At 38.9% G+C, this 22970-nt stretch overlaps 1 protein-coding gene across 2 annotated transcripts in view; it reads right to left on the bottom strand.

Annotated features, from left to right (window-relative positions):
- Positions 1–4537: 4537 nt before the first annotated feature.
- Positions 4538–22970, bottom strand: part of LOC143027134 (C-Maf-inducing protein-like) — a 483663-nt gene continuing 465230 nt past the window's right edge. For both annotated transcript variants that reach the window (XM_076188172.1, XM_076188173.1), the window contains 10 exons: positions 15032–15121; positions 13356–13544; positions 10638–10921; positions 10431–10523; positions 10096–10252; positions 7357–7470; positions 6982–7122; positions 6638–6832; positions 6071–6176; positions 4538–5428 (listed from right to left, as the gene is read on the bottom strand). In XM_076188172.1, coding sequence (XP_076044287.1) covers positions 5304–5428; positions 6071–6176; positions 6638–6832; positions 6982–7122; positions 7357–7470; positions 10096–10252; positions 10431–10523; positions 10638–10921; positions 13356–13544; positions 15032–15121 — 1494 coding nt within the window. In that variant the 3' untranslated portion in view covers positions 4538–5303. The remainder of the gene's footprint in view (positions 5429–6070; positions 6177–6637; positions 6833–6981; positions 7123–7356; positions 7471–10095; positions 10253–10430; positions 10524–10637; positions 10922–13355; positions 13545–15031; positions 15122–22970) is intronic.

The following is a 22970-nucleotide window of genomic DNA, read 5'->3' as shown; positions in this document are numbered from 1 at the left end:
AGCTTCCTAGAAGAAACCAGCCACTGTGGTACTTATTAGTGGTGGCATCTGTAGACACTACCACCAAACACTGGTCAGCCATGGCCCATGAAAAAATGTGTTTTTTGTATCCTACCATAATTAAAATGATGAAAAAGTTTTAATTCAATTTATGGTATTTCAATTAACTTCATGGCTTTCAGAAAGGAACGTGTTCTAATTGAAGTTAACTTATATATACAGGTGACATTGTAATGCACATACACACATAACCAGTAATATATACACAAGTATATAATCATGTTGGTATATAAATAATGCATTCACACATGACACAAACATGCACACATAATATACATACATACATATATATATATATTCTGTATATATATATGTATATACACATACATACACATGAACATGTACATACATATGTATGGTAACATATAATATATATCTTAATGTGTATGGTGAGGAGCTTACACCATGAGCCGCTTAGCTGCGACCAAAATCATCACCTTTGCCCTATGTGCTTGAACTTCCAGGGCAAGTGGAAGTCACTGGTTGTTGTGGGATTTGAACATAGGACCACCAATCATAACCAACCCGCTAATCAGTACACTTGTTTTAATGTACTTAGTATAGATTACAATATGAAATAACTGCTGTGCTTCAATACTGGGCTTTCAAAGCCATGAATTTTTTCTTTTCTTCTTTTTATCAAAACTCCAGAAATAAGTATTTGTATTGATTGTTAAGTAGTTGTCTAGATAATGGTTCAAAATTCAATATATTTGGTATTCCTGTAAACTCTTTCTTCACTGAACTGATTAGTTGATGGTGAACTTGTCTATTTTTGATTATGAATAATCATATCAATCATGAATCAAGAAAAAATCAAAACATGCTCTCCTTATCTACTAGTACTTATATTTGATTTACATTTTTGATAGCTCTCCATTATATACTGGATGAACATACTAGTTGCTGTCATTAATGAAATTGGCTGTCTTTGACTGCCAACTTTCATCTCGATGTTTATCTTTTGTAAGGATTGCTACAAATCATGAACATATTGAAACCCACATAAGATGATGAATGTCTTTCACCAAAATCCACCTAACAATTAAAATTTTGCACTTTACTGTAACCAGTGCTATCAAAACCCTTGAGGCTGTAAAAAAAAAAAAAAAAAAAAATCCTAATTTTTTTCTAATTCTAATATCACTTCCAATGAACATACTCTCCACCACTTATACTTTATCTGCATCATCTCCATTTTTAACTATTAACTACAGAACCACAATAATAAACAATTGCTTCCCTCCTGGACACAGCCCTATACATCTGCTGCCATCTATGTCAGGGAATACAAACCTTATGGTTGTGAATTGTACAAAATGATGTATACATTTGCAATCTGACTCGAACTTTGTCCATGTTATATTGCTGTACTCTCTTAGAGTATCAGTTTCATTCTGCCACTATATCACATTCAAGACAAGCAATTAGCATTTCCTTCTCCATGCTGCAAATCATATCAAGGTGAACATAACTAGTGTAACTATCATGGTTACATAGCCATTTATTTCACCTCTAGGATGCACCAATACCACTTTCAAATGTATATCATAATTTGAAATTGAATACTTTAATATGGAAGTCACCCTAGAGCACATGATATAATGCTTTCTAAGTAACACACAAAATTCCAAAGAGATTATATATAATCCATTAATGTTTTCCATTTTCCTGTGAAAACAATCATATATATGTGTTTTGCAATGATTTGGAAAAAACAGTTCAGTGAAATGATGTTCTAAATGAAATATCTTTTTTAGAGTGTAACTTCCACACGACAACCTTTGGGTCTTGTGATTATGGGCTGAAAAACTACTCTACTCAGAATTCTAAATAAACCACAGGGCATTTCTAGCATATCACACATTGGCACAGCCAATTAAGGGCAATTGCCATTTTGTGGAACTGAAGTAGATTTTATGTTTTCAAAAAAGTAATCCTATTTACAATTACAGAAGACTGGATGTTATCTATATCCAAAATTGATTAAATATGTTAACCTCATATTTTGGTAGAGATGATAAACACTTGAAAGAAAAAGCCAAACATGAATTAGCTTCAGTTTGATTTCTGAAATCTTCTTGTATTGATCTGCCATAGCATTACACATACAGACACGAATCCAAAATCAGATATTGTACTGAATGATACCATCAAATCAAATGACTACCAATAAAGGTTTCTTGTCTGTCTAAATGTGTTCATGGGCACATATGGCCAAACCTTCCTTTACATTATTGAAGATGTCACTGGTATTACCTAGCCATATGTAAAGGCTCTGTGTCAACTTAAATTAAAACTCTATATCCTAAACACTGCGGCAGTAGGTAAAATTAAATAAGTTTGACTAAAATCATTGTCATAATGACAATACACTTGGAACAGTACCTATGTATCATTCACTACCCGTTGTGCAACAGATGTTATAGTCATTTATATTGTGGTTTGATCACCAAATCATGCTTCACTGGATGGATATGCACACATGTGCCTATACAATTATATTCATTTCTGAACATATTGAAGTCATGTGGATGTGTATGTGCACAAACAGTTCAATATGAATACATGCATGTCATTTTTGTACACACACTTATATACAGTATACACATATGCATATATATATATATACATATATATACATACACATATACATACATACACACATATACATACATACACACATATACATATATACATAGATAGGCAATCAATCCATTAATCCATTGCCCTCAACACACACACACACAAACACACATGCACACACACACACACACACACACACAAAGGTACACCAGTGATGTTCCGGCACCTCTTTTCACCCAGACGTAATTTATTACAACAGAGTACTAGAAATGCCCATGACCACTGAATTAGTTTACTGGTCAGACATAGAAGGTACTGCATCTATCTTGAGTTCAAGTACATACTGTTTGCACTGCACTTGCTGGATGTCATTCTTGATTGTTAAAATCTTGGTCTGATGTGAAACCATTTATCACCAGCTATGGCTTCTAAGAGACGCCAAGATGTCTTGCATTTTTAAAGCACCTTGGACTTGTAGAATCTTATAAGCCATAACTTGGGGTAAATGTGAACAAAATAAGTTAAGTTTCTCACAATTAAGAATACATAAAACAAGTACTCTGCATACCCTAAGCTGTAAACTAGATGAGGTGGGATGTTTCTGCTGTTTATCACATTTCAGTCAGATTGACAATATCACCTTTGAAGGAGTAAAATATATATGACTACATCACTTGCACTATTAAACATACTAGTATTCAAAAGACTTTCTAGTCTTTTCATAATTATTAAAGAATATACCCTATATGTTTATCTGTAGTGATTATGATATATATCAATATATCATATACCGAGTACAGTATATTTTCACATACATGGACCAAAACTTATAATTTGAGTAATATTACAATATGTGAATGGATTTTCCTTCATAACAAGTATTCCTTTTCCTTGATTAAGCATAGTTATTCATATTAGATATTTTATATTCATGATGGATTTCAAGGAAAGAGGTTTTCAACATTACCATAGACAACTGGAGCTTGAATGATTGTTTTCATTCATCTCAGCTGTTTTTCATCCATCTTGGCCAAAATGGATCTCTGAACCTAGATGGACATACACTACCAGTGGGTTAGAGGTTTTTTGTTGAATCGTCATTATATGACTGCTCTAAGTAAAAAAAAATTGTTAATCTGGAATACCTCCACAACCAAGGGTGCTGGAAAATCAGTGGTGATCCCGTACAGATATACTGTGTGTATGTATGTATGCATGTATATATGTGTGTGTATGTATGTATTCATGCATGTGTATGTGCACTGTATATAATTTGTCTATCTGTCTATCTATAATCCATAGACTTCTTCCCCCTTATAAGGGAGGTAGCCATATATTTTGTAAACTACCGTATGTGCTGGCAGCATTCCAGTAGAATTTCTGGACTAGTTGTTATTCCTGTATCATAAATACTTGAAGCCAGATCTTAGTGATTATTTTTTGGCTCATGTGCCCTCATACTTAGTCTTATGGCACAGAAACTATAGATACAATATATAAATTACAAAGTAGATCATGCATAATATTGGTGTAAAAAAATGTCATTACTTCAAAAGAGCTGATGTGGAACATACTTGAGATTTAAGAGGTTCCTTCAAAATGGCAACTTATTTGAAAAGACCATTTTAGTCATGTAACTGAATTATTTTTTCTTGAAATTGAAATCATATGTGTATATCATTATGGAACATTTGTTGCTACTGTATTGAAGAAATTGTAAAAAGCATATTGACACGAGCTGACTTCAGTCTATTTTGATACAGTTTGAAAAACATAGTTTTCCCATAATGTGATTTAGGGTACTGATTATGTCTTCACTAAAAATTCTAGAGGGGTGTTGCCATAACTTATTCTATGATGCATGAATACCTGTGTCTAAGAAAACACATGACAGTATTGTAGTATATAATACTCAAATGGAATGGGATTAAATAAGTATGTAATGAAGAATTAATATGATCAATTGTAGGCACATTCTCTTATAAGATTTCATACAGAGTTCTACTTCACCATTGACATTATACGGAAAAATAAATCAATGTATTTTCAAAATGCAGTACAATGATATTTGAACATTCAGTATGTGTGATAAACCTAAAACACTGACTGGAATAATGAAGTTTATGCTACAGAAAGAACCACATACATTATCTTAATACCTTTACATCATGAAGTCTGGGTACCTATACATTAAGCCAAACATACATTTGCTTTGGCTCCCACCACAGCTATTTGAAACCATAATTTTTCCCCAACTTCCACATGTTTATGCAGTAGAAATTATTACACTTTATAAATACTGCAGTGCTATCCACAATAAATGAAAAGTTTGTTATTGTTCAATTGTTCAAACTATGTGGTGGCTCATGCAGCCTTGCACTGCATCGTCTGCTGAAACATGAGATTATTTGGCACAGTGTTGACCTTCCGTAATTGCAGACACTGAAACCCTTTTCATTTGACACTGGCCAGAGTGTTCCTTGAACTTGAGCTGCTGTACTAGCAACTGTTGGAACAGCAGCAGCAGTAAGAATGAGGGCAGGACCTGTACCTCTACTATCTGCACTTACATCAGCTGCAGCTGTTCTTTGCTGGGTATTACGGCTTTCCTTATTTGTAGTTTGACTACCACCATTGGCAGTAGTGTAAGGCGAAGGTCACCAGGCATCAGTATAGCGGACGTCACATTCATGCAGGGCGGGCAGGCATTCCTTGAGCTCTTCAAAGGTCTGTGCTGACAGACTTGTGCTATTCAGATTTAGCTTCCGTAGGTTCTTGAGAGCTGCAAATCATTTATGGAATAAAGCATTGTGATTTATATAGACATGAAGAAAAATAGATTATGCACAAGAGCTTGTAAATGGGCTGTATAATAATCATATTCACAGAGACAGATTTGGAACAACCATCCATGCTATTATTTTAAAGTCAATGCAAGGGGCCTTTGTTTCCCTCTCAAGGAGCTAATATGAGAGGGAAACAATGGGTGGTGGATGAGAGTGGAATGATCGGGAGAGGGTGTGTGTCTTGACTGGCTACCTCCCTTATAAGGGAGGAAGAATCCCTTGGTATATAGACAGATACTAAGGGGCCATGTTTTTGCCATTTCATATTTTCTTCATTTACCAAATTTACAAATAAATATCTACATCACCTTCTAAGCTCTTAGTTAAACTATTTCACTCTTTATTCTTCACCTTTGATCTCATCTCTTGCTCTGTGCTACGTTGAAATCAGGTTCCTACTTTTTTCAATTATTATTTGTTCTCTATCTTTTATATTACTTTATTATAGGTGTATTAAGAAGTTTAACTTCATTCAGAAATGCTTCTTCTCATCCTTTTATTTGTAATGACATTTCTTGAGTTTGTGAAGAAGATACTATACATGTAAAATGGTATTTAAGATTGGTAACAATACTTACAAGACAATGATCCAAGACCCTTGTCAGTAACTGGTGTTTCACACAGATTAAGCACCTGTAGCTTGTGCAGGTGCTCTGATATCAGTTGTAGGCCGACATCACCAAACTGTAAACAATAAGCAAAGATTAATTTATTGTTACAATTTGGTCTACATGTAGATGATGCTTTTTATGATATACAACCAAAAGCTAAAGATAATTCTCCCCGTTTTCTCTTTTTCTGCATGAGGGGACAGAGAGGGGGTTTGCCAATTAAATGAAACAGCCTTGCTGTGGATTTGCTGTGTTTTGCTGCATTGCTTTTGACCAAGGGCAGTAGGTAGGATACAGGGATGACCCGTCACCCATGAGAAGCTGAGATGAGAGAGATGAAAGGGTGTTGGATGAGAGTGGAATGGGTGAGGATGATATGGATGGGGATGGTTGTATGCCTTTTGAATTTGGGTACCTCCCTGGTAAGGGAAAAAAAGCCCTTGTTATATACATATATAGAGATGATTTATGAGTATCTCTATTTCAGCATGCTCTGTTTACTTTGTAAAGATGGAAAGAGAAAACTTTACAGACCTGAGTTGCCCAAAGGTTGAGGTAGCGCAGGGTGGGCAGCTTGATGAGCTGCTCGGCACAAGCACTTGTCACACGGGTAAATGCAAGGCAGAGGAACTCTAGGTTGCCAAAGGACCCAGAGGACAATAGCCGGATAACATCTGTGTCTGTGCTACAGCTTGGTAATGTCAGCTTTCTTGGACCACCCTTTTGTTGCTGTTGGACAAGACCCATTACTTAAAACTTGTACAATATAAATCAGTCAATCAATTGTTGCTTCATATTTCACTGAATAGAAATGCACAGCCCTACAGCAGTGGCAATGATCCTATGCAAGACTTGTATTAACAGTATGATTTCCTTACCAGTTCCCTGAGGTGCATCTGCCTCTCACAAAGTGCTTGGTAGCGTTTCTTGCCTGTTGGTGTTGACTGTAATGTGGTGACCACCTGTAGGCTCTGATCTGCTCCATCAACCTGCTTCCATTCCAGCATGAGACAGAGCACCTGCATTGTGTCACAAAGGAAAGAGACTGTTAGTCAGATAAAGCCAACTCATAAAACATTTGAAGAAATTATCAAACTTCTTTCTTGTTATTCAGTAAACTTTGGTAACTACATTTCTGTTTAGAAATCAGTAAACTTTGTTTAGCTATTTAATGTTTCCAAAAATATACACAAAACTTCAGTTTATAGAAATATATATTTTCTATAACTACAAAGTATGGGAAAATGGCCTACATCTTGTGCAGTGGTATTGCCCCTGAGTGCTAGGAGCATGCATGCTCCCAGTGATTTGCTCAGCAACCTCAGGAATTTTTTTCTTTTGCAACAACAGTTGATGAGCACTTCCAGCTAAAAAGAAAAACAAAAATAAATCAATAAATCTTATGTGCATCAATTTGTTAGGAAAGCATAACATGTTTAACATTCATCTTCGTAGACACAGCTTGCTGGTGCAGTGGTTTGTGCTTCAGGTCCCAATTTCGAGTCATGCTGATAGCTTGAAAAACTTTGGCTGATACAACCTGTTACTATCCCCATTAAGCAAGGGAATGGCGTGTATGAGTGTGTGCTCGCGCGTACGTAAGGTTAGCACTGTCCATAGGTTGGGCAATATATAAGCTCTGAGCTCTTATATGGGAAGATAATACCTATCGATCACAAGTCCAGCACATGATTCAAGACCATGTTAACCCACATAGCTGTCTCTTGGACCTGGCTCGTGTTTCAGTACTACGGCTCCCGCCCCATTGCATCGTTTAGTTTCCCCTGTAGGACCTGGCTTGCGAAACTAGCCCGGGGTCTGACCCACAAAGCTGGCCCCTTTTGTTATATCACGTCACGTAGCTGTTGTCGTCTTCTGGCGACTCCTGACTTCCAGCGAGGTCAACCGGCCAGTCGGCACGAGCTGAGGTCGTAGGATCAACTAGACCTTTGCCGGTTTTCCCTCAACTAGCGGCCGGCTTGTCGCCGCTAATTGGTCAATATCCTGTTTCATTGGTGTAAGAGGGAGCCCGCTCGCTCGCTACGTGAAGAACACGTACGTGAAAGACATATGCTTCCCAGTGAGAGACATTCTAGAACAAAAGGCTGGCCGCAACCAACAAACGCTTTCACCCTCAAAAATAAGTAAATAAATAAAAATGAAATAATAATAACAATACATAAACAGCGATGGTGGTATAGTAATAGTGGTTACATAGCTGTCTTCCAAACCTCAGATCTTACCTGCTTCCCACCTCAATCTTCCTAGAAATTAAAAATCAGTACCTAAATCATCTCCCTGTGCTGAGATTTAAAAAATAAGTAAAATAAGAGAAAAAATGGACATATATTACACGTGAGAAGTGAAATCTATACACTCCTCACAGCAAATAAACACGCACACCATGTAAATAATCTAAAATGTACACATATTTTTCTTCTATTAAAAAATCACTTCCTTTCCAACTGTCCCTTAATATTGATCTCGTTTCTGTATACCTCTCACTAGCTAAAAAGAGAGAGAAAAAAAAGTCTTGGCAATTTCTACCGACGAGCCTCCAACTTCCCCGCTTTGTTGGTAAATCAGATCAACGCCACCTCCACCCCCACTTCCTTCTTATGCCTTTTGAGCCGCGACCACTCAACGCGCTCGTTGGCAACAGCCTCTTTTAACACAGCTATTTCTCCCCTTAAAGACTGTTCTTTTTCGCCTCTCACAAACACCAACCCTCTGAAAACGGGTGGTCTATACCAAGCTAATCCCTTATTACAAAGATTTAACACAAGATACCACAACAGGCAGTCACTACCCGTCGGTGACTCCAGCTTGCCTCGGAGCTTTGGACGTCCTCGTAACCAAGGTTCATGAGTCCTCACCCGGTCGTTGTGGCCTCCCCGACCTGCCCTGTCCGCGACCAGAAGCCCCCCCCCCCCCTCCACCTCCCGTGCCACCGCTTCAGCCACTTTTCCAAAGGACGTTAAAAATCTCTCCTCCTCCCTCTCATCAAAATGAAGTGCAGCCTCCTTTCCCATTGACATTCCTTTTACAGAGCAGCCCACTCCAGCATAAATCATATCTACCTCTATGTATGGGCGTGCCTAAAACAGCGACAGCGCCCATTTTTCGTTTCTCTCTCTATTTTTTTTTTATAGACTCAATACTTCACCTAAGCTAATCTATCCAAAATGGATTTCCCTTGCTCTTCATCTTGTCACACCACATCCTGGAAGGATGAATCACGCTACAGGCACTGACCTACTTCACTACCTGTGCGACTGCTTTGACACAGTGCGGTGCTTCTGTTGGCTACAAAATCCCTACGAACTGCGTCGGTGGGTGGAATGTTATCCTTCCTATGGAGACAGCTTGGAAGACTGGTCGTTCTCCAGCGAGGGCAGGTGTTCTTAAGCTCGTGGGTACCTTCTGGTCCCCGAACTTAAAAATAACAACGCGGGTACTCTTGCTCTACAAATCCTACCTGACTTTCGTGTCCCCCAAATGTTTACATTTATCTCCTCCTCAGTTACAAGGAATTTCCCAGCTTCTCCGTTGTCATTTATGTTCGGAACTTCCCCTAATGCTCCTTTCCTTTCCCAGCCTTCTTTGGCACAATCCTTTTCAACACTTTTGCTTTTACGGTGTGATTTGTGTCTCCTTCATCTTTCTTAATCAGGCTTAGCAAGTATTTTCTTTCATATTATTTTCATTGCATTTATACACTTTATATCTTCTTACCCCTACCATGCTTGTATTTTTTTAGTTCATCTGATTTTTCTAGTTAATTCGTCCATCCCGGTGACATACTTGAAAATAGATTTTGTTGTGTTATTGCGTACGAAATGGCGCAGATCTTTTTCAGGAGAGACCAAGGGCAACGGATTGATAGATCTATTGTAAAGTATTACCCTTGTCTCCTGAACACTTTAAAATATTAATAATAGTAGTAGTAATAATAATAATAATAATAAAATAAATAAAGATAATTTTCTCACCATATTAGCCCATGCAGTGCCTTCATCTACACAGGCGAGAGACGAAGGGCAAAGTATCTGTAGCCAGCCTTCCTTGTCTTCCCGCGTTCCCAGGACCATCTGATGCACATCACAGCGAGGATCTGTTCCGATTCGTTCGACTACAGCAGTGATTTGCCTGGAAGGAAATCACAGTTTAGCATTAACTGCTAAATTGAATGGAAAGACACATTTTGGTTTGAGTGGCAGAACGATATAAGTAATTTACGGTTTGGTTGACTGTTCCCTCCTCACTCACAGTAAAAAGGGAAAAATGAAAAGGAGAATAAGGCGATTTAGGATTTTTTTTGACATACCTAATAAAGTTCTCATCAGCCAGTGCCTGGTCAGGGAAGGGGATGGGTTGAAGAAGCTGAGCCAATCCGGGTCGCCAGTCCTCATATTCACAGCTACGGCACAAACATAACATCAACACCACGAAACGGTCTTTCACAACAGAACGACATAAAAACTTCCTTGTGATTTTACAATTCAGCATATAAAAAATAGAAATAAACACTCACATGACAGCAAGAATGCTGAGGTAGCAGTTGAGGTGCTGAGACAGCTCATCAATGTTGGTGTTGTTGAGGCGCTCGCTTGATTTGTGGAGTTCGGTGAGGTTGCATACGGCAGCGGTGCAGACAGCGACGACATTGGGCAACACACGGAGATGGGGGCACGAGCTGGTAGGCCCGTGCATGTTGTGAATGAACTGCTGCACAACACGGAGACCATCGTTCTGCGTGTTCAAAGCCTGGATGTAGTCCTGGACGAAGCGTCTCACGTGAGGGTATTTGCCGAAATCCTGCCGGGTAGAAAGTACATAAATAAATACCAGTCAATCGATCAATCAATCCGTTGTCATTGGTCTTTCATACAAGACCAATCCCCTGCAAATTTAATAAAAAATCAAGTTTGTCTATAAAATGAACTACAAGAAATTAATTAAGATTATCTGATTAATTCATTTCCTGTTCAGAAGGAACAAGGGGCTCTGCAAATGACGGTCCTGCTAGACGGGCGTCAGAGAGAATCATCTCCCTGGCTCCCGTCTTCAGAACCTTTCAATAATCTCAGCGCTCTCTGGAGGTGCAGCCCCGATGGGCTGACACTCGTTCACTGGACTGTGCCCAAGATCTCTATCAACCTCGACTATATATCCTCAACTCTTTTTACTTAAGAAGAATTGACAAATGACGACTGTTCCCTCGTGCTATTTCAAACCAAAAGCACAGAAAGTCCAATATTTAATCAGTGAAACTTGAGGCAGTTTTTATCATTATGATAATAATGATAATAATAAAATTAAGAATAGCAATAACTATTATAATATTTTTGCTAAATTGGATAGCAACTGACGATCTGTGTAGCGGATCGCTTAAAATTGCAGAAGACTTTTTTTTTTCTCATTGTTCAATGTGGAACAGAAGTTTCCAATATTTATCTGGATACCAGTATCTTACCTCTTCTTCATTTGGGTGGGAATACTGTAGTACATACATACATATACCAAGGCTTTTTTCCCCTTTACAAGGGAGGTAGCCAAAAACAAATGTGATAATAATCTGAGTTTTATGTTCATGAGATGAATGACCTCGCCGAGTCCAGAAGTTTACAGAGAACTCCGTCTTACATTTTACTACGGAATCTAGCACAGATGGAAAACTCCCTTTCCTAGACGTCCTCGTTGACATAAACACCAGAAAAAATAAGACTTTCGTATTCACAAAGGCCACTAATAACGGGACTTATGAACGCCAGGGGCGAATGGAACAGTAATTACTAAAAAGTGTTGTTGCCTTTGCCAAAAGAGCCATTATACACTGCAGCACCTGACAAGACATAATGAACTTGAACGCACCAGGTAACTCTTAACCAAAAATTGGGTTTTCTGATGCAATTATAGAACATGATATTCACCGTATAATGGAAAGATTCCTTGAAGGTTCGTCAAAACAAAATGACTAACTTGAAATTATCAACATCTTTTTATAAAATGTTTTACAATGAACATAGCAGAGGAGAAAAAGGCTATTCACAGAATATTTAATAACAGAGTTACCCCGACACACAATATTAAGATAAACTTAGTCTGCTTTTACAAACCAAATAAAACCGCGTTACTCATTATGAGGAAGAACACAGGTATTACCAGAGAAGAGAGTGAAGACAATGTAGTGTATAAACACACATGTCAGACAGGGAATTGTGCACCCCTTCAAAATATTTACATTAGATTCACCAGAATTTCTCAAGAAGAAGACTATCACTACAGTTACAACGGTGGAATTGTTGCTCAATACACAGCACAAGGCAAAAGACCACAAGCAGCAGATTTGAGATATCATACATCCATCATTTACCGAACAAATGATCAACGCAGACTAGCAGAAGCTGTATTAAACAAAAAAATTAGTCTTAAAAAAACAAGAACACTCGGTGAGGTCATTCAGTTTATGAACATAAAAACTTAGATTATTAGAATATTTACTATTTCCGACCAGCTGAAAAAGAGGGAATGTACCTCGAAATTTGCGGATACTGGTACCCAGATGAATATTGGAAATTTCTTATTCACGTTGAACAATGAGGAATAAAAAAAAAAGTCTTCCGCAATTTTGAGCGATCATTATACAGAACGTCAGCGGCTATCCAGTTTAACAAAAATTGTATTAAAGAGAAAATTACTCCAAGAATTACAATAATAATGATTATAATAGCTACTATTATTACTATTATCCTTTATCATAAGTGCCAACGCCCAAGATGCAAACCCTTTAAAAGGAAATTCTATACTCTCCTTTTGGGGAATGAAATCCCATTTATTTTCTGGGTAAAGTCCAAATAGCAATAAATGTAATCTACCTTGAATACAGTTTCTCGAATCACGTCAATTTGAGTAATTTGATAAAAGAACCCCGTAAGAAATTACCTATCTCTCGACTATCATGCCGAATTATGGGTCTATTTTAGCTAACATGTCTCGAGGCGAACTGGCATCTTGCTCAGCGTTCTATGACGTCATATCGCCAATCTTTCTATTCACTTAATTATCTGTTCATATGTATTTCAGCTATCTATATATACATTTATTTATTCTATTTTCATTTACCTATTAATCTATTTCAGTGTATATCCATTCATTCATTTTATTGTTATGATTATGATCAACCAACGACAACGACTTTGCCCCCGAGAGCTAAGGCCCACAAAACAAGACGTGTAAAGACTGGCGTTACCACATTATGCTTGAGTATCCTCGTGACCACGGGCGTAAACATGTCAAGGACGAGGCAAGACCGCGGGTTGTCCGTGCAGTGGCGGCTGAAGAAATTGCAGATCTCCTGTGAAGGCTGGTTGTTCTCCAACAGTGGAGCCAGAGTTACGATGATCTCTTCGCTCATCTGCCGGCTGAGACGGTTTTCACCCTGGAAATGAATAATAAAGTTAAAATATAAATAGGTGCGACCACAAACTCACGCACAAATTTAATTGTTTATTTAATTCTATTTTCGAATTATCATTAAAGCGTCATTGCTTCATTTTTCCCTGAAGGAAATGACGTGATATAAACGTCACACAACGTTCCTGTGTCTATTTATAGGACTCAACGGACGAAACTTGTCCATAAAAAAGTGTACGAATGGTTGAACTGACAATTTTACTGTGTGCTGACTCTGTATACTATTTTATGAGGTTAGTAATAGTTTTGTGGTTTTCTCATTCTCAACTGCGGTTTTGGCATGCACGTTATTTATCTATATTTTTATATTATTGACTGATGAGAACAAAACCTCGCAAGTGTTATGAGAATGCAATAAGTTTTTCGTTTTCTTGTATTGCTCCCGCTCCTTCTTCCTTTATTTAGCTCGGCTAAGAGTTGCCAATGATGAATAACTTCCATGGCGCCAGGGAGTTAAAACATACATCAAGGAAGACGGTTTGTAATGTCTTAATATTGCATATTGCAATAACAGGCCGGCGGCAACATTACGAAATGCAAGTCCCCCAGCGCCATTTATTAAAACTTGTTTTGAATTCGAATCGCGACGACGCGGCGGTGTTGCAGACGCGTTGTGACGTCATGTCGCACTTTGTTATTTCAACGAAAATTTAATGGTCTTGCAATGTTATCAGGACCTTTAGCAATTTCATATGTCTAATGGTTTCGTTGCCTTTCATATATAAGAAACTCGTTTATCATGATACTGTCGTAAAACCGTTCTTTGATATTGGGCTGTGTCGTGATGGCTGCCGGGTATTGTCGATATTGTAACGCAAGCCATATCTACAACGGGCTCTCCCTGCTGGTCACATGGTGCTGCATATAACTCCAACAAACACCCAGGTCTTGCGTTGAATAAACAAATGACACAATAGCAATCGTATTTGAGCTAACAATACTTACTTATGCAGAATTTGGCAACATTTCGTACCCTGAAAATATGTTGTTTCCAATAATTTTGAAAGACAATGAGATATTCAAATTTTGGAACCATGCATATCAAGTCTAAAAGAAAACGAAATTATTTTCAATTGCTGCATTTAACAAAACATCACATTATAGATAAATGTATCGAGACCTATGACGGGTGCTTGTCTGATAGTCCTGCAAGAGAGACGGCAGATAGAATCATCTCCCTGATGTTCATTTTCAAAACCTGTCAACCCCTTTGTCTCTGTCAGAAGGTTCAGCCCTGAGGGCTTGCCGGATTTCTGTGGTTGTACCTTATATATATGACGCTGAACGATGGTACCTTATATATATGACGCTGAACGATGGTACCTTATATATATGACACTGAACGATGATATAATGGATATAACCTTAAGCCATGGAGGTATAGAGGGGAGTAGGGAAGACGTCTGGAAGAGAATTAGGAAGATGAAGATCGTGAGGGAGGAGGACCCTTACCTGTGTCAGGATGGAGGAGGCGAGTTCGAGGGGCACCTGGCACACGGAATGGTCATGGAGGGGCGTCGCGAGGGACAGCTCCACCAGGGTCTGGAAGAAAGATTGTAATATTTAGACAAAATATATATTTTTTCAGTATGAAAAACCAAGTACCGTATGGTAAGAGAGGGTATGTTTTTTTTTGTCTGTCGGGTGTGATTGTAATTGCTGTGACGTGGGTGTAACGTTGATTGTGTCTGTGGTGTTGGTGATAGTGATGAAGACGGTGGTGACAGTAATGGTGAGGATGATAATGGTGTTGTCACCATCACTCACATGAATGATTATTAACGACCCGTCTCACACGTACAGGGTGATAAAAAGGCGACGAACAACAGTAATTCATAAGAAGTGGGGTTTGGCTGTCGTTGTTTGTTGCACACCAGTAACAACATGTGAGGATCTTTCTCACCCCACCCCTCGCATATTAAGAGGCAACCCACCACGAGACGCTTAACTACGGGCAAAATCTTCACGTCTAATCCGAGTATCAAAAATATTCAACATCGTTGCGGCTGTCGCCAGGCGATTTTATTCACCTTGTACCCACCTCCCGATAGTCAACAGCGGTATTCCCATCTGGGGTCCTGGTGTCCACAGGGGTCCCCAGTAGGTTCCAAGCGGGTCTCCAGGTCGTTAACGAGCAGCCGTTAGCGAATATACCTAATGGCGTTGTTAAATGTTAAAATGACCTCTGGGTTAGTCATCAATAGCGTCGCATAAGTAAAGGATATATGAGGGAAAAGGTCATTGAGTCATTGACAGGCTTATCTCGACTAGCCCCTCCGCTGCGATTCGGGCTACGACAGATAATTTCATTCAGCTTAAGGTGGTGGCACGCTAGGGATTTCTCGTTAGTATGCTACTTACTTTTGCTACTTCGTTTGAGTAGAAATTGCTTCGGTTACGATCTTTTGTTTTTCAAATTTCCAAATGCCAAATTGCTCTTGCGTCATATAAGAAGCTGAATGACGAACTAAGAGAAGCTAAACTTCTATGAATGTTAAGCACATTGTGGAGATGTTCTTACGGAAATGGAGACTATTGTAACCGAAGTAGTTTCTACTCAAAGTAGCAAAAGCAAGTAGCATGCCTAGTGTGCCGCCACCTTTAGGATAACACATTACACTGACAGGGCTGCCGGTTCTCTCAAGGAACTCCTTTATACATATTCTTCGGGTTAACTACGAGCGATTTCATTCGCTTCAGGGTATCGGATTCTGGTCTGGCACTTTCTGGCACTCCTTGGAACTTGGTGCCTCCATTAAGAACGTCGTATAATACTTTTGATGGCCAATTTGAAAGCTGATAAGATGCAGAGCTCGGTAGTCAACGTTAAGTGAACTATTTCTTCTCTTTTGAATTGAAACATGAAACTCGTTTTATGAAGCAACAAAATGTAGATTAAGTCGAATAAGGGGGCGAAGGGTGAAAAGGAGACCAGCTGGTCTGTAACGAGACCAAATGCATTCGGGAAAAAGAGTAGATGGTTATGCAACTAATGGTGACTTAGAACTTTATCCTGTCTGCCGCCAAGCGATTTTATTCAGCCGAGGAAAACCTGAGTATTTTTTCGGGTCATCACATAAACAGGGAGGTTATTTCATGTCTATTGGGCCGCGAGGAAGGTTGTTTTTATATGTCTCGTGGTAAGATGTATCACCCGGTAATTAATATATTGTAATTTGTAATGTATAACGAGATGTATCTATTGCTAACAACATGGTTCTCACGCGCGCGCACACACACACACACACACACACACACACACACACACACACACACACATATATATATATATATATATACATATATATGTGTGTGTGTGTGTATCATATATACATATAATATGTATATATATATATATATATATATATATATATATATGTATATGCATGAGAAATCACATAAACTCGTGATTCTAAATATGCGGGAAAACCACCAAGGAAAAAGATAAACTGATGACCAAGCGCTTTCGTCTATTCAGACGTCTGAATAGACGAAAGCGCTTGGTCATCAGTTTATCTTTTTCCTTGGTGGTTTTTCCGCATATATATATATATATATATGTATATATATATATATATATATATATATATATATATAAATAAATATGTATATATATATTCATATATACACACACAAACACACACACACACACACACACACACACACACACACACACACACACACATACATCTAAGAGTGATAATAATTCAGCATCAGCTAAGTCATGATCTGTTTACAAGATGACATCGAAGCACTGCCGACGACGCTGGCAAATCACATGACCCAAGTATGCATGGCTGGCAGCGTCACCCACCCCTTCGACCTCGTCTCTGAACAACTCGAGAAGGAACACCAATTGTCGGGGGAACTCGCTCTCCCCCCGACGAGAGGAACATGACCCTCGACGGAAGTTTTCGAAGTCACTACTCGTACTTCGCGGAGGAGAGAAGGACGAAGGAATACTCAAGTCGACTTCGGGAGAACGGAAGAACCTAGGAACACCGAAGTCGACTTCGGGAGGACATGCAGGAGGGATCTGCAACTTGGTTTTTCGAGGCAAGTGGGGGTGGGGGAGGTGAGGGGGCGGGGGGACAGAGAGGTGGTGGCCGTGGGAGATCAATACGCACACGAGCGCGCACAAGAGGACAAAGAGGCGAAGAAAAGTGACGAATGGAAGACCGTACACAGTGTGTGGGGGGTGGAGGGGGAGGGGAGAAGAGGTACCCCCCTTTCCCCCATCCCCCTTATCCCCCTCTTCCCTCCCCCCCTTCCCGGTATGAAAAGGTTCAAATGAAAAAAAAAATAGCTGGGGTAATTAATTTCTGTTATGTAAGGGGAACACGGAATCAGCGCATGTATAGTACGAGGATATGCAGGCGAGTCGACATTGGCGTCACCTTCTGTGTTTAATTCGGCTGTCGCCAGGCGATTTTATTCAGTTTCAGTGAGACGCAGTTTCCACGTGGTTTAAGGAGGAAGGAGTGAGAGGGGTGAGGCTGTCCCTCTCCCACGCCTAGACACCTCGCTCTGCGCATGCGACGGAAAATAAATCAAATTAATTAAAATGAAATACAGTACACAGGGTTAATACGGACAATTCATCAAACCTGTTATTCCAACGGTTAATGAAATGACTAACCCATACTGAACATTTGCCATGTTAATTGAACAATCAACAACAAAACAACGTCATCAAGGTTTTCCTGCAATACGAACCCACAACGTTAGGGCAAAATCCCACAACGTTAGGGCAAATCCCCACAACGTTAGGACAAAAACACACGTTAGGACAAAAATCCCCCCAACGTTAGGACAAAAACCCCACAACGTTAAGGACAACATTACAACGTTAAGGCTGTAAATTCCAACGTTAACTTCTACTTGACAGCTGCGCAAGATGACATAATCTTGGATATGATACCTCCTCTGCCCACTCCCCCCTTTCCCCCTATCCTCCCCCTTCCTTCGTCCTCCTCTCTTTTTCCCCTGCTCCTCCTACATTTCCTCCCTCCTCCCACCTTTTCCTCTCACCCCCTTCCCCATTCGTCCCTCCTTACCCCTTTTCCTCTCACCCCTTCCCCCATTCCCCCTCCTCCCCCTTCCTCCCTCCCCCTTCCCCAATCCCCCTCCTCCCCCTTCCTCCCTCCTTCGCACAGTTTAGATCCGGTGAGGGTCCATGGAGCCGGGTGTCCCCACGAAGGACTGCGATATTTAAGACGACCTACGAAGTGGCGATAAGCACCAAAGGTCAACAGCTCGGCTTAAAGTCGTGCTCAAGGTCGTGCATGGCCTTGCCGAGCTCCTCGTCTCACGTTGTTACCAAGTGAACACGTCACGGGGGAAGTGTCACACGTGTTTGTTCATCTGTCCTGAACACGTGTCATGAACACTGTCTGAACACGACCGGGGAAGGTAAATGTTTGTGTTCTGGTGAGGATTTGGCTCGTGGAGATATCAGAGTCGAATGGCATAACCTAACCTAACCTAACCTAACCTAACCTAACCTAACTTAACCACGTACGGGATACTGACTCCATAGATTATACACAGTCAATACCCTAGGGGACTTTAATGTCACCCCTACGGACCAGAGTCACTCATCATTATCTTACGACTGGAAACTAATCCTTATCCTTGTGTTAAAACGGGAAACCTCATCACCTTCGTTCTGGCTAATGTCATTTATTTTTTCGTCCGAATGACAACCTCTGACCTCCTAAACACCTGAAGCCCTGGGCACCTGGGGCTGGCTCTCGCACGAAGAACTTCTTCAGCTGGGTGGCGTACTTCGAAGACCCCCGAACTCAGCGTTGTTGGACGGTCAGCGTCTCCACAATGGAAGGCGGAGGAATAAGAACGGGACATCCACCACAGGCTCTTTGGTCAATAACGAGGTCCGTAGCAACAAGGCGGTGGTGGTGCTTGTGTTGGTTGTGGTGATGAGGATGATGATGATGATGATGATGATGATGATGATGATGATGAATGATGATGATGATGACGACGATGATGACGATGACGACGACGACGACGACGACGATCATCATCATCATGGTGGGGGTAAGTGCGATGATGATAATGAAAATAATGATAAAGACAGTAACGACAGTATAACAACATCAACAATCATAATAACAATAATAATAACAACAAAAACAACAACAATAAAAACAATACAATCATATCCATGGGGTTCTGATACTTGTACTAAACAAATTCTATTCTCTTGGAGAAGATTACATTAATAAAAAATAAAAACCACCATCATACATGGATATGAAACAAAATTTCAAAGGCTCTTAAGCATTCGATACGATTCAGTGAAACCAGGATTCAAAGTTTCGTAAAGGTTCACTAGGATTCGAACCCTATATCTCGAGAGAAACGGGGCCCCCTGCCTTTATAAAGAAACGACAGCGTCATCACTAGGGCCCCGCCTGATAAGGGCCCCCCAGGTCGCCAACGAGAGCCCTGCGCTCTAAGGGCCCCCGTGTTTCATCCCTTCAATAAGGCGACACTTTTTTTTTTTTTTTTTTTGTGATACAAGATGTGACCTCCATTTTGCCTTGAGTCTAGCCCTGAGATAAATAGAATCGTTTGTGATTAGACAAAAATAAAATAGAATAAAACAAAGTCAAATAAAAGTGAAACGAGATGAAATGAAATTTGGTATATTGAAATAAATATGTCGCCGGATTAATGGTGGTCAATCTCGATCTATTTCGTATTTTCATTGGCGCCGAACGATTTTATTTGGCTTTGGGGACGTCATCGTGACGTAGGGGCGGGTGGCAATCATGAACAAACGCCAGGAGACGCTGAATGGTTTAGTGTAGCCTCCTTTCAGGGCAGGGCGAAGACTTAACCCATTAAACTCCGATGACAAGATTCTTTGTCATTTGGTCAAATAAAACAACAAATCATAAAACACCAAAATGTTTGATCAAACACCAGAAAAATATGACGTCAGTCCTCCTCGCTTCGCTCGCGAGCGAAGCGAGGAGGACTGACGTCATATTTTTCTGGTGTTTGATCAAACATTTTGGTGTTTTATGATTTTTTGTTTTATTTGACCAAATGACAAAGAATCTTGTCATCGGAGTTCAATGGGTTAAGGCAGGAATTCCTCAACCTGTTGTTCGTGAGACCCATTCATTTTCCTTTATTTTTTTTTTATCTATTTATTTATTCATTCATTCTTAATGGCCTTGTAGTGCTCCTATACAAATATAGGACTTCTCATCTGTTAGTATCTTCTAGTAAATATCAGAACTGCGCGATTCATTTATGAATATTCTGTACAAACAATATATTTTTTTTAATTTCACTTGCTTACAAGTATTCATCTATTTTATTTATCCACCGATTATTTTAATTTGTTTACATACATAAATGTTCTGCGCAAGTTATTTATTTGGTTATGTATTTCTTATCTATTATATATATATATGTATATATATATATATATATATATATATATATATATACACACATACATATACTAGCAATTCTATTTATCTATGCATCTATCTATTTATCTGTTCGCTTATCTATTCACCCATTTAGTTATCTATTCATTTATTGTGGCCTTTGAAATAAGTCTCACTAATTGGGTAGGTTAATGATGTTCAAGACTAGGCTGATACTCTCATAAGTACCCAGAAAACTTTATCAGCTTGAGAGAGAGAGAGAGAGAGAGAGAGAGAGAGAGAGAGAGAGAGAGAGAGAGAGAGAGAGAGAGAGAGAGAGAGAGAGAGAGAGAGGGAGAGAGGGATGTATATATATATTTATATATATGTATATATATATATGTATATATATATATATATATATATATATATATATATATATATATATTATATATACATATATATATTTATATATATACTATAGTGGTTTTGCACAAGTTTTTTGAAGTGTATTATATCTTTTCATTGTGACTCGTGTAACTAAGTGAGATAAATAGATAATAGAGGCGGCGACTGCGGACAGACAAAACGGACTGAAACAAATTACGTCGCATTCCGACGCAGCGCGAGGAACAAAAGAGAGACGGAATATGTTATTACCCGTCGTCGCCATTTTTTGTTTCGTTTCTTCTTATTCTTATTCTTTTCTCTTCTTTTTCTTCTTCTTATTTTTTCTTTTTTTTCTTCTTCTTCTTTATTTCCTCTTCTTCTTCTTCAAGTTCTTCTCCTTCTTCCTCTCCTTCTTCTTCTTCTTTTTCTTCTTCCTCTCCTTCTTCTTCTTCTTTTTCTTCTTCTTCTTCTTCTTCTTCTTCTTCTTCTTCTTCTCCTCCTTTATTTCTTATTCTTCTTGAAGTTTTTTCCTCCTCCTACTCCTCCTTTTTCTTCCTCTTTTTCTTCTTCTTCTCCTTCTCCTTTATTTCTTCTTCTTCTTGACATTTTTCCTCCTCCTCCCCCTCCTCCTCCTCCTTCTTCTTTTTCTTCTTCTTCTTCAATAGGGTGTTGCACTATTTTTTCCTAAGAGACGGGTGATTTTGGTCCCTTTGGGGTCTCGGCACCTTCAAGCTTGGGTCCCTTCTCATTTGATATATCATATCACTTGGCCTTTACTTGAATACAATCCTTAAATTACGTCCCCGAAAAAAAGATTCCCCTGAACTAAAGATAATAAAATAAATATATGAAATAATTATAAAAATATGTCTTATTTAACTGACCTTTGGAGAGAATAAATGGATAAATCACAACAAAAATAAATAAATAAATAAATAAATAAATAAGTAAAAAATGCGTATTCCCGAACTTTGGAGAAGATCCCTTTTATATGAATAAAATCGACAAGAGACATCCTAAACGGACTTGAATAAATGTCCTCAATGAAATCGAATCTCTTTATGAAAACTAAGCAAATCTGTTCAGCTGAGAAGTACACCCAAGCTTTTGTTGATAGAAGCCTTTGTTGATACAAGCCTTTGTTGATACGTTGTTGATCTGGTCGTTATGGATGTTTGATCCAACAGCTGAACGATTATTGTTGTTAGTACAGACGATGTAAAAAGATCTGCGAGGCGCTGGTGCAGAGTCAAAGCCCCAAAAAGTGTCTTAACACTTTAGATATAACAAAAATAAACGAATAGATAAAATAAAAAATCTTAATATCTCCGAGAAAAGTATGTCAATTATTTTTCCGTTTTCTTTTACCCATTGAGTCATTCATTTACCTTATCAACTTACATATTCATTTGGCCATGTTTTTATTTCTTTCTTTAACTACGTTTTTTTCATTTGCTGAGAGACGTATACTCTTTCCTTTGTTAATGCGAATACAAACAGATAGTTCGTGAATATCAACTCACACAGTTATTTCTTTATTTCTTCTTAAATATATCATACGTTTTATTTCGTTACCGATGCTAAGACAAACA

Source organism: Oratosquilla oratoria, chromosome 7 (assembly GCF_046742065.1).
Source record: "Oratosquilla oratoria isolate Oo_2021 chromosome 7, ASM4674206v1, whole genome shotgun sequence".
Taxonomy (NCBI): domain Eukaryota; kingdom Metazoa; phylum Arthropoda; class Malacostraca; order Stomatopoda; family Squillidae; genus Oratosquilla; species Oratosquilla oratoria.
This window is presented reverse-complemented; position numbering and strand designations above follow the sequence as displayed.